This window comes from Dendrobates tinctorius, unplaced genomic scaffold (assembly GCF_039654945.1).
Source record: "Dendrobates tinctorius isolate UK_male_01 unplaced genomic scaffold, ASM3965494v1 ptg000146l, whole genome shotgun sequence".
Lineage (NCBI taxonomy): Eukaryota > Metazoa > Chordata > Amphibia > Anura > Dendrobatidae > Dendrobates > Dendrobates tinctorius.
In genome coordinates this window covers 1,900,375-1,913,388 of record NW_027361813.1, presented here as the reverse complement: position 1 = coordinate 1,913,388, position 13,014 = coordinate 1,900,375, and the positions used below count along the sequence as shown (strand labels likewise).

The window sequence follows — 13,014 nt, the reverse complement described above, 5'->3', positions numbered from 1 at the left end:
CCCCCCATAGATGAGTGACATGTTATATTGGGGGTCTATGATACTGGGGTGACTGTGCTCTCCTCCCCCCATAGATGAGTGACATGTTATATTGGGGGTCTATGATACTGGGGTGACTGTGCTCTCCTCCCCCCATAGATGAGTGACATGTTATATTGGGGGTCTATGATACTGGGGTGACTGTGCGCTCCTCCCCCCATAGATGAGTGACATGTTATATTGGGGTCTATGATACTGGGGTGACTGTGCTCTCCTCCCCTATTGGTGAAGGATGTGTGGTATATAGGAGGGTTGTGGTATTGGGGTGACTGTGCTCTCCTCCCCCATAGATGAGTGACATGTTATATTGGGGGTCTATGATATTGGGGTGACTGTGCTCTCCTCCCCCCATAGATGAGTGACATGTTATATTGGGGGTCTATGATACTGGGGTGACTGTGCTCTCCTCCCCTATTGGTGAAGGATGTGTGGTATATAGGAGGGCTGTGGTATTGGGGTGACTGTGCTCTCCTCCCCCCATAGATGAGTGACATGTTATATTGGGGGTCTATGATATTTGGGTGACTGTGGTCTCCTCCCCCCATAGATGAGTGACATGTTATATTGGGGGTCTATGATACTGGGGTGACTGTGCTCTCCTCCCCTATTGGTGAAGGATGTGTGGTATATAGGAGGGCTGTGGTATTGGGGTGACTGTGCTCTCCTCTCCCCACAGATGAGTGACATGTTATATTGGGGGTCTATGATACTGGGGTGACTGTGCTCTCCTCCCCTATTGGTGAAGGATGTGTGGTATATAGGAGGGCTGTGGTATTGGGGTGACTGTGCTCTCCTCCCCCCATAGATGAGTGACATGTTATATTGGGGGTCTATGATATTTGGGTGACTGTGCTCTCCTCCCCCCATAGATGAGTGACATGTTATATTGGGGGTCTATGATACTGGGATGACTGTGCTCTCCTCCCCTATTGGTGAAGGATGTGTGGTATATAGGAGGGCTGTGGTATTGGGGTGACTGTGCTCTCCTCCCCCCATAGATGAGTGACATGTTATATTGGGGGTCTATGATACTGGGGTGACTGTGCTCTCCTCCCCCCATAGATGAGTGACATGTTATATTGGGGGTCTATGATATTGGGATGACTGTGCTCTCCTCCCCCCATAGATGAGTGACATGTTATATTGGGGGTCTATGATACTGGGATGACTGTGCTCTCCTCCCCTATTGGTGAAGGATGTGTGGTATATAGGAGGGCTGTTGTATTGGGGTGACTGTGCTCTCCTCCCCCCATAGATGAGTGACATGTTATATTGGGGGTCTATGATACTGGGGTGACTGTGCGCTCCTCCCCCCATAGATGAGTGACATGTTATATTGGGGGGTCTATGATACTGGGGTGACTGTGCTCTCCTCCCCTATTGGTGAAGGATGTGTGGTATATAGGAGGGCTGTGGTATTGGGGTGACTGTGCTCTCCTCTCCCCATAGATGAGTGACATGTTATATTGGGGGTCTATGATACTGGGGTGACTGTGCTCTCCTCCCCCCATAGATGAGTGACATGTTATATTGGGGGTCTATGATACTGGGGTGACTGTGCTCTCCTCCCCTATTGGTGAAGGATGTGTGGTATATAGGAGGGCTGTGGTATTGGGGTGACTGTGCTCTCCTCCCCCCATAGATGAGTGACATGTTATATTGGGGGTCTATGATACTGGGGTGACTGTGCTCTCCTCCCCTATTGGTGAAGGATGTGTGGTATATAGGAGGGCTGTGGTATTGGGGCGACTGTGCTCTCCTCCCCCCATAGATGAGTGACATGTTATATTGGGGGTCTATGATACTGGGGTGACTGTGCTCTCCTCCCCCCATAGATGAGTGACATGTTATATTGGGGGTCTATGATACTGGGGTGACTGTGCTCTCCTCCCCCCATAGATGAGTGACATGTTATATTGGGGGTCTATGATACTGGGGTGACTGTGCGCTCCTCCCCCCATAGATGAGTGACATGTTATATTGGGGTCTATGATACTGGGGTGACTGTGCTCTCCTCCTCCATTGGTGAGTGATATGGTATATTACATGGAGCTGTGATATTGGGGTGACTGCGCTCTCCTTCCCCATAGGTGAAGGAGGTGTCGGCCCAGCTGGTGTCCGCCCTGTACTATCTGCATTCTCACCGGATCCTGCATCGGGACATGAAGCCGCAGAACATCTTACTGGGGAAGGATGGGACAGTGAAGCTCTGCGATTTTGGGTGAATCAAGAAAATGATCAGAACCTCCATATTGTGTGCACGGGATGGATGAGGGACAACAGCTATGTACAGGGGGCATACTGCTTGTATACACTGCCTGTATTGGGGGTGCTGTAGTCCTATGTGTGGTGGGCACACTGCCTATACTTGGGGGGTGCTGGTGTCCTGTGTATGTGTTGGCAGGGGGTACACTGCCTGTATTGGGGGCTGCGTGGTTCTGTGTATGTGTTGGGGGGATCCACCGCCTGTACACTGTGTTCCAAATTATTATGCAACAAATACTTCCTCCTATTTTCTCTGTATTACCTATGTGAATTGCCGTCATTGTTATTTTCCCGTCATCTAATATTCTAGTATAATTGCAATGTTTTGGAACAATCTGCCTATGAAAACAGGATATTTTTAAAAATAAGAAACACTCACAATGCATGTTCCAAATTATTATGCACAGCAGAGTTTTCAACCTTTTTATTTTGAAGAAAACAATGGTGAATTGTGGAATGATAAGCATTATCAGCTTATTACATGATGACATCAAACAGTTTTCAGGTCAGACCTTTCTTCTGGGTGATGTTACATTTGCACATAGGACCCTTGTTGGAAAGAAGCTTCTGAACTCTCTCGTCCATTGGATTTGTCAGGTTTTGGACGGTTTGTGCTTCAGTTGTTTTGCCTGTGGACAGAATCCCCTCCCAGAGCTGTTGCTTAGATGTGAGCTGCCTCCCGCCATCATAGACACTCCTAGTGATGATGCTCCAGAGGTTCTCAATGGGGTTGAGGTCAGGGGAAGATGGTGGCCACACCATAAGTTTCTCCTCTTTTATGCCCATAGCAGCCAGAGATGCAGATGTGTTATTTGCAGCTTGAGACGGTGCATTATCATGCATGACAATGATCTTGTTGCGGAAAGCACGGTTCTTCCTCTTGAACCATGGCAGGAAGTGCTGTTCTAGAAACTCCACATAGATTATGGAGTTCATCTTTACCGCTTCAGGGATCCTAAAGGGGCCGACAATCTCTCTCCCCATGATTCCAGCCCAAAACATTACTCCACCTCCTCCTTGTTAGCCGTGTTTTCATGGGGTGTCCATCAACCAGTCATCCTCCGCTCCATCCATCTGGACCATCGAGCGTTGCACGGCACTCATCAGTCTTCATGTCTCGTTTGGCCACTGGAGCCGTTTGTGCTTGTGTGCAGTGGATAGAGGTGGTCGACAGGATGGCTTACGCACAGCTGCAGACCTCTGAAGGACCCTGCATCTTGTTGTTTGGGGGACGATGGAGGCACCAGCAGCTTCAAAAACTTGTCTGCTGCTATGACAAGGCATTTTTGCAGCTGCTCTTTTAACCTGACGCAATTGCCTGTTGGAAAGAGTCCTCCATGTTTCCTTATCAGCCGCACACGTGTGTGCCGGGAATCAGCGACATACTTCTTGATTGTGCGATGATCACGGTGAAGTGTCTTGGCAATGTTGGTTGTAGTCATGCCTTGACCTAAATACTCCACAATTTGTTGCTTCTCAGCAGCCGACACATCCTTTTTCTTTCCCATTTTGGCAAAAAATGTCGGCTGCTTAATAATGTGGAGCAGCCTTCTTCAGTAGTCTTGCCTTTATTTGGACACACCTGCCAAACTAATGTGCACCGGTATCTGCAATTGCTTTTAGTGATATAAAGAGCTTTGACACACATCACCATCAATGAGTGTAAATGACAAACAAAAAAACTCTAACCTTATCACTCCGAAACTCTTTTTGCATAATAATTTGGAACACAGTTTGAGGCTCTGTGCTATATCAGCCCCGCTTTCCTCTCTTCTATGTATAGCTCTCATCCTCTCTCCACAATGTTAAATCCCACTGATCCATTCACTTTCACCATACAACACAAGAGACACTTTGATAAATCACTCAACCATCTGGTCACTCTCTTCTTTCTCCTAGTCGCATATTATTTCCACAAAAGTGATTTTTCGCCTCCAATTTTTTTATTTTCTCAAGGGTAAATAATTAAAAAAACAGCATGGGGACCCCCTCTATTCTTGATAACCAGCCTTGCTGAAGCTGAGGGTTGCATCCCCCAGCTGTGAGTTTTGTCTGGTTGGTTATCAAAAATAGGGGGGACTCCACGCCGTTTTGTTTAATTATCGTATTTATTTACAGTGCAGGAGCGGCAGATAATTACACCCCTCCACCGCTCCTGCTGTCACTGTTATTAGCAGTAGGGGTAAGCGGATGGGATTAATAGTCCCATCCACCGCTCCTGCTGTCACTGTTATTAGCAGTAGGGGTAAGCTGATGGGAGGAATAGTCCCATCCACCGCTCCTGCTGTCACTGTTATTAGCAGTAGGGGTAAGCGGATGGGATTAATAGTCCCATCCACCGCTCCTGCTGTCACTGTTATTAGCAGTAGGGGTAAGCTGATGGGATTAATAGTCCCATCCACCGCTCCTGCTGTCACTGTTATTAGCAGTAGGGGTAAGCGGATGGGATTAATAGTCCCATCCACCGCTCCTGCTGTCACTGTTATTAGCAGTAGGGGTAAGCAGATGGGATTAATAGTCCCATCCACCGCTCCTGCTGTCACTGTTATTAGCAGTAGGGGTAAGCTGATGGGATTAATAGTCCCATCCACCACTCCTGCTGTCACTGTTATTAGCAGTAGGGGTAAGCGGATGGGATTAATAGTCCCATCCACCGCTCCTGCTGTCACTGTTATTAGCAGTAGGGGTAAGCTGATGGGAGTAATAGTCCCATCCACCGCTCCTGCTGTACTGTTATTAGCAGTAGGGGTAAGTGGATGGGATTAATAGTCCCATCCACCGCTCCTGCTGTCACTGTTATTAGCAGTCGGGGTAAGTGGATGGGAGTAATAGTCCCATCCACCGCTCCTGCTGTCACTGTTATTAGCAGTAGGGGTAAGCGGATGGGATTAATAGTCCCATCCACCGCTCCTGCTGTCACTGTTATTAGCAGTGGGAGTAATAGTCCCATCAGCCGACGCCTGCTGTCTCTTTTATGACTTACATGTAATGCTCATCATTCTCCCCTGCTCACACCTATCGCCGGCAGAGCAGGGGAGAATGACGAGAGCCGTGTTTAGCACCCGGCGCCAGGGAACAGCGCTTACTGTAACGCTTCTTCCCTGGCGCCCGTCCATGTGGTACTGATACGGCAGTATTACACACACGGACTCTGACATCTCCTGTACCGGAAATATCAGGACATGTGAAAGAGGCGTTATAGCGGGTTTTTATGTTTGGCAGCTGTCACACGTTGAAAGATGCTTTTTATCGCAAAAATTAGTTTTTTGGGGGGCGTGGCTATGTAGCGGCGGAGAGAGGACGCGTTCAGGGAGAGCTCCTCGCTTCTTGACATAAATCCTGTCAGCGAACCCGTGGTGCCGCGGCATACCTGCCGGTATTGGACCCCCTGGGCCGTGGAGCACCTCTGGACCCCCGCGGGAGGCCGAATCTCGCCGTGCAGACAGCGGTAAAGGCCGGGGCGGCGACCATTTTCAGAAGCTCGCGCTCTGGCTGTGAGAGACGCAGCGCTGGCCCCCTCCTCACAGCGCTGACAGGACGGTGAGAACCTATTCTGTGGATCTGACAGGGAGAAGCGGTGAGTGCTCTGGAAGATTGGGCCCCGCACTCCCCTCTGTTAAGTCACCCAGCTGGTCAGCGCGATTACTTTAGGGTCCTCTGACCCATCCCTGGCTGCTGTCTCTGTGGGCGCTGCGGTCCCTCCCCGGCCATAAGGCCTCTCGGTTACTACTCAGAGCCGAATCTTATCCTCCCGGGTGACCCTTCTGCTCTGTGCTGCCCCTGGGACACTTGTCATCATCATATTATAGCGCTGCTGTGCTTATAACTTGGACCTGGGAATCTCCTGGACATACCATTTCAGCTGCCCGGCTGTGCCATATATTGCTATTGAAAATTAACCGCTCCGAGGGGGCAGGGGCAGCCGAAAAATTGAAAGAGTTTGCTAGACCTGACCATTCTGACACCACACGGTCCCTCAGAAATAACCCAGGAAGAAGAAAAGAAGTCTGTATATGGACGCGATCAACCCCACAATAAACAAAATATGACAAATTATTATCAAAAATATACGGTATTTTACTGTAAACATACAAAAACACACACAAGTGAAAAAAATATATATAAAACCAATTAAAAAGGCAAAACAAATTGGCCATTAATGACCCTCCCAGAGAACAGGTTCTGAAATGAGAACCTGATGTCAACCCCCTCCAATGTGCTGGGCAAAGACCTAAAACATAATAATGCATGAAGACGTGGAAACATCCAAAAAATACAAAATCTTTATAGACCAATTGTTAAATGAGGACAGTATATCGCTGACAGTAATAAGAAATACACTGGACACCATATATAACATAGATATAGTACAAATAACCACAGACGACCTTAAATGGAGACCCCTATTTGTGGAAATAATGGTTTTGTACACAAAGTATGAAACCCATATATGGTTTGCAGTGCCCAAAATCTAAATATATAGAAAAATGGAGCATAGGATATGTGGCATGCTATATGTAACATGAAAACAAAAGGCCCTGATTACAATTAGCCACAAATAATCATGCATGCAAGGACCCCAAATTATAAAGATGGCGGTGCGCACATAGAAATATGGACCCAATATATGATATATGGTGCCCAAAAAGAGCTACCTGGTTAATCCATGAAATAATGGAGCCTCCAAATACAAATGAATATATGCAAAATAACAAATGTATGCATAGAATTGCAATAACCACAGACAAAAGCTAAAATGTCTCTAAAAAAATGAGAGACAAATAGAATGATAGAGCGCCTGTGGACTGCATAAAGATAAACCAAATGGAGGTCTGTAAAGTGAGGCCATATGCCCGCAAGATCTAATACCAGGAGGGGGAGTACACCCCACGCGTATCGCCACCTCTGGCGTGGCTTGCTCAGGGGAGATGGAGGTGAATCCTAATCACAAGTGACGTCCTTTTTATATGCCACAAGATTGTAAATAAAGTACTTGCATATGGTAGACTAGTACAACGTGCACGGAGCTGGCGTCCGGAAGTTACAAAGGCGCAGGCGCTGAGATCAAAAACGAAACCGAAACTTAGGAATCAGGAAGCGGCGCAGGCGCAGTTTGTATGAGTGTCAAACAAATAAAACTGCGCATGTGTAGAAAGGTAAGATCGTAGCTGATTCAATAACCAAGAGAAAGGGATAAATGCGCAGGCGACAAGGATGAGTCAAGACCAAGACCTGAGAGTCAAATACGGCACAGTCGCATTAATGAATGAAAAACACACAAGTATGATGACATATGGCAATAGTAAAGCATCAAAGCATGGTTCTGAAACTATGAAAATCACAACCTAACAAATAACGCGGTGCTGATGTAGAAATATAGCACACACGCTCCCTGCAATAAAAGATGATGACAATAACTGGGAGTTAAATCCTTGCGGTCAGATGCCTGGAAGGCTCGTGAAATGACCCGTCTTGGATATCCTCTTTCCCTGAAACGAGTAGAGAGTGATCTGGCTTAATTAAGAAACTGGCTTTGTTCACTACAGTTTCTCTTGATCCTATAGAATTGTCCTTTAGATATACCGTTGCGGACATGTGAAGGATGAAAACTGCTATAATGAAGCAGACTGTTTGAGGCCGTTGCCTTCCGAAAGAGTGAAGTACAGATCCGCCCTCCATTTTTAGTGATTCTCAAATCCAGGAAATCCACGGACACATGAGAGATGCTAGACGTGAGAGAAATATTCCAAGAATTAGAATTCAAATGTGAGATAAAATTCTCGCATTCCACCAATGAACCTGAACAGAAAAATAGAACGTCATCGATATACCGGTACCACCTGATGACATGTGCCTGAAAAGAAGGTAGATGGCGTACAAGCGTAAAAATAGGTTGGCATAGGAGGGTGCGCACTTGGCAGTCATGGCAGTACTGGATATCTGTTTGAAAAATTTACGGTCAAAAACAAAATAAAAACCTGAGTAGATCCAGGATAAAAGAGTCGTGTAGATGGTCTCCTGATGTCCGTAAATTCAAAAAATGGGAAACAGCTTGTAGCCCTAATGAATGTTCTATACAAGTGTAAAGAGATTCGACATCCATCGTAATCATCAAAGCATTTTCATCCACCAAAAGACCATCCAGTTGATTAATAAGATGGGAAGAATCCTTGACAAATGAGCCTAGAAAGAGAACAAAAGGCTGCAAATAAAAATCCAGATAAGGCCGGTTTCACATTAGCGCTTTTTAAGCGCACGCACGGCCGGGGGTAGCTCCGCCCCCGAGCCGGCTCTCTGCCCGGCGTGCCCGCCCCTTGCTTGTAGCACCGCCTCCTAGCGGACAGCGGCGCCTGCGATCGGCGCACCCTATCTTTAGCATAGGGTGCGCAGGCCGTGCGCTAGTTGCGCTTTGACCTGCGCTTTGACCTGCGCTGCGCACTTTTGACGGTGCGCCGTGCGCGCCAAAATCGAACTTTTCGGATTTTGGCGCGCACGGCGCACCGTCAGAAGTGCGCAGCGCAGGTCAAAGCGCAACTAGCGCACGGCCTGCGCACGATCTGCGCACCCTATGCTAAAGATAGGGTGCGCCGATCGCAGGCGCCGCTGTCCGCTAGGAGGCGGCGCTACAAGCAAGGGGCGGGCACGCCGGGCAGAGAGCCGGCTCGGGGGCGGAGCTACCCCCGGCCGTGCGTGCGCTTAAAAAGCGCTAATGTGAAACCGGCCTAAGAACAGGGACGCTCAAACAGACTTCCAATTCCCGAGATTATAGGGCGCCCCAGTGGTTCCTCTATTGACTTATGGACTTTTGGGAGCATGTAGAATGTGGGCACTATTGGAAATTTCGTAATTAGAAAATCACGCTCTTTTTTTATTTATAATGCCCAAGTCAAAAGCTTTTTTTAATAAACTATCAATCTTGATTTTAAAGGTCTCTGTCGAATCAGATGGAAGAATCCTATAATATTTAGCAGTGTGTAATTGTCTAGAGGCTTCTTTCAAATACATTTCCACTGGTCACAGAACAACATTACCCCCCTTGTCGGCCTCCTTAATAAGGAAAGATTTATTATTCTGTAAATTCTTCAAGGCACGTTTTTCCTCTCGACTTAAATTATTACCCTGATTGTGATCGGGTAGAAGATTTTGTATATCACGACATGTAGTGTTGAAAAATATTTCTACTGCCGGGAACAAGGAGAGTGAAGGAGTGGCCTGGGAAGGGAGCCTCTGAGAAAACATAGTTCTTTTACCTGCACCATTTTGATTCTCAGTCAAGAGTTCAAGGAGATCACGAAACGTCTGTCGATCTTCCTCTGGAAGAGTATCAATAATCGATGGTTGATGGTACATCAACTTGAAGGTGACTTGTCTGCAGAAAAGAGATATATCCTTGATTAGTTCGAATTTATCCAATACTTTAGTAGGTGAAAATGACAAACCTTTTGATAGAAGTTTGACTTCATATTGGGTCAAAGGATGGTTGGATAGCCTCAGAAATAACCCCTCACAGGTTCAGCGTAAAAACCGCCCCTTTGAGGGTGAAGAGGGGAGTGAGCAGGAGGAATTAACCCTCAAGCAAGCATCTGAACAACTGATGCAGGCCATCTCTTTAACTAGGACATCGTTGACGAGGAAAATAGAGGACTTGTACGCTGAGGTGGGGCGTCTTCGACAAGATATGCAGGCCATGAGAGGGCGCATTATGGAGGTGGAGACAAGGGTGTCCAAGGTAGAGGACACCATCGCACCCATGGAAGCCAAGCTTACGAAAGCGGCGGGTTCGGTAAACGCATGGAGGCAAAAAGCAGATGACCTGGAGAATAGAATGCGTCGGAATAACATCCGAGTTATTGGCCTGCCATAAGGTCAACATCCGGAACAGTTTCTAGAAGATTGGCTCAAAACTTCTCTGGGAGACGAATTCTCCCCAACATTTGCTGTGGAAAGGGCCCATAGGGTCCCTACAAGACCTCTTCCTCCTGGAGCCCCACCTAGACCTTTTTTGGCGCGTCTCCTCAACTGCAGGGACAGGGATGCGATTCTACATCTAGCTCGACAAAAGAATCCCATTAAGTTCAACAATGCCACGATCTCAATTTTTCCAGACTTTTCCATGGAACTTCAGAAACAACGAGCACAATTCATGGAAATCAAGAAGCGGCTCCGGGAGAGGAATGTCATGTACTCAATGATCTATCCGGCCAGGCTCTGGGTGGTCCACGAGGGTTCTTCTCTATTTTTTACGGACCCGGCGGAGGCGGCTGAGTGGCTGCGGTCCCGCAAAGGGTCTGCTGCGAAGGAATCCTGATGTTTCTACTGTTAATCACAATTCCTTCCATTGATGGTTTGATTGGAGCCTCTTCCACGGACGCCCGGATTACCAACAATACCGGACATTGAGCTCAGTGATGGTATCCCCGTGATGGGAGAGCAGGACTTTGCTCCCGTATTGTTTGTTTCTCCACTTTGATGTTTTTTCATAGTGGCTTTGGTTTTATTTGTTTTTAGGTATAATTTGCAGCCAGCAGCAGTTTCAGCTTATGTGTGGTGTCTCTAAATTTTCCCCGGGTGCTGATGTAGGCCATATCCAGCGGAGTAAATATGGGGTCTGAGATTATATGTATGACATGGAATGTGAGAGGTATAAAAAACCCCCGGAAAAAGATCAAAGTCTTCTTGCAGATTAGACATTACCGCCCTCACATTGTGGCCTTGGTGGAGACGCACCTGACCAGGGATACCACTCGGTGCGTGCTGAAGCCTTGGGTACAATGGTCTGTTCACGCATTCCATACTAGTTACTCGAGGGGGGTCTCACTGTTGGTGCATAGAGATGTTAGATGGGAAGCCAAGGAGACCCGGAGGGATCCTGAGGGTCGTTTTGTCTTCGTCTATGCATCAATAAATACCAGGAAATATGTGATTTTATGTGTGTATAATCCACCTGCGTCTAATATGTCCATTCTCCAGAAGGCGATGAGCTTCGCCCTAAATTATCTGGATGCGGATGTTATCTGTATGTGGGACTTCAATATGGTTATGAACAATCATCTTGATAAATTGAGGCTGGATGATGGAGTAACTGGGGGGGTTCCTTCGCCGACAGCAACCCAACTGTCACTTTTTATGGGGGGTAGCAGGTGGCTAGATTTATGGAGAGTGCGGCACCCTGAGTTGAGAGAGTATACCTGCCACTCATCCACTAGGCGCTCCCTGTCGCGCATAGATTACATATTCGGAACCAGTGGTCTGGCAATGTGGGTGGATAGTGTGGAGCATGGCAATAGAGGGATCTCAGACCATAGCCCGGTCATCCTCAAACTTAAGTACGGGCGATTAAATAATGGGATGGTTTGGAAGTCAAACCCTTTCTGGCTGAAACTGATAGTAACTCCCGATAGAACAATCGATCAATTGCATTGTTTCATTTTTGTCCCATCAGGAACCTCAGGATATTAATTTATTTTGGGATGCCCTTAAGGCATATCTCAGGGGCTGCTTGTCCTACACAATTTCTTATATTAGGCGGGTAACCTCAAGAGAAGATGATGTGATGGAACGGTGATTGAAGGATTCAGAGGCTGCATATATATCTAACCAAACCAATGGCAATAGGATTGAATGGTTGGCTGGCCAATGATTATACACCCAGCACATAGACATTAAGTCTAAGCGCAAATTATTCTTTGCTCGCCAGTCTTATTTTGAACTGGGAAACCAGGCAAGTAAGCTTTTGGCCTATCTGGTGCGCCAACATAATACTTCTAATACAATATTACAGATCCGTAAGTCAGATGATTGGTTGTTGTCTTCAACTGAAGAGATTCTTGGCTGCTTCTATGATTATTATAAGTCATTATATGAATCTAAAAGTGGCTCTGATAATCTGGAGTGTTTGGATTACTTGTCGGATGTAACATTCCCTACCTTAGATCCTGATCAGCGAGCCTTTATGGACGCTGAATTCACTGTGCAGGAGATAGAGAATGCTATAGCGGACATGGCCTCTGGGAAGGCCCCTGGGCCGGGCGGGTTCCCTATTGAATTGTATAAGAAGTACCGAGACATATTAACGCCACTTCTGATAAAGGTATTTTGGGGAATACAGGAGGGGGAATCTATGCCTGAATCCTTTTACGAGGCCAATATCATAGTGCTTAGGAAGGAGGGGAAGGACCCTTTGGAATGTGGCTCCTATCGTCCCATATCGTTAGTAAATGTGGACTATAATATCTTTACTAAGATTCTCGCCACCAGATTAAAGTTGATTATACTGAACCTTATACATCCTGACCAGACAGGCTTTATGCCTGGTAAGAGTACTTCAATTAATATCAGAAGAGTCCAGTCAATAGTCCAATATAGTTCTCTAATGCCAGATAACAAATGGGCACTGACGTCATTGGATGCCGCCAAGGCTTTTGACTCTCTTGAGTGGCCTTTCCTCTCCGCATGCCTACAGAGGTATGGCTTTGGTGATAAGTTTATAAAAGGGGTTAATCTACTGTATATGAAACCTAACGCCCGTATTACAATTCCATATCTGAGTCCTTTTCATTACATAGGGGGACCCGTCAGGGGTGCCCCCTTTCCCCGGCCCTCTTTGCCCTTGCGATCGAGGCACTGGCAATACGTATAAGGTTTTCCCCTGGCATTAAAGGTATAGATATAGCTGGTCGGGTTGATAACATAGGTTTATACGCAGATGAT

The 13,014-nt window shown here is 46.9% G+C and overlaps 1 protein-coding gene across 2 annotated transcripts in view; it reads left to right on the top strand.

Moving 5' to 3' along the window:
* The window catches only part of STK36 (serine/threonine kinase 36), a 212,957-nt gene that overhangs the window by 52,189 nt on the left and 147,754 nt on the right, over positions 1–13,014 (top strand). For both annotated transcript variants that reach the window (XM_073546315.1, XM_073546316.1), the window contains exon 5: positions 2,130–2,260. In XM_073546315.1, the coding sequence (XP_073402416.1) occupies positions 2,130–2,260 (131 nt within the window). The remainder of the gene's footprint in view (positions 1–2,129; positions 2,261–13,014) is intronic.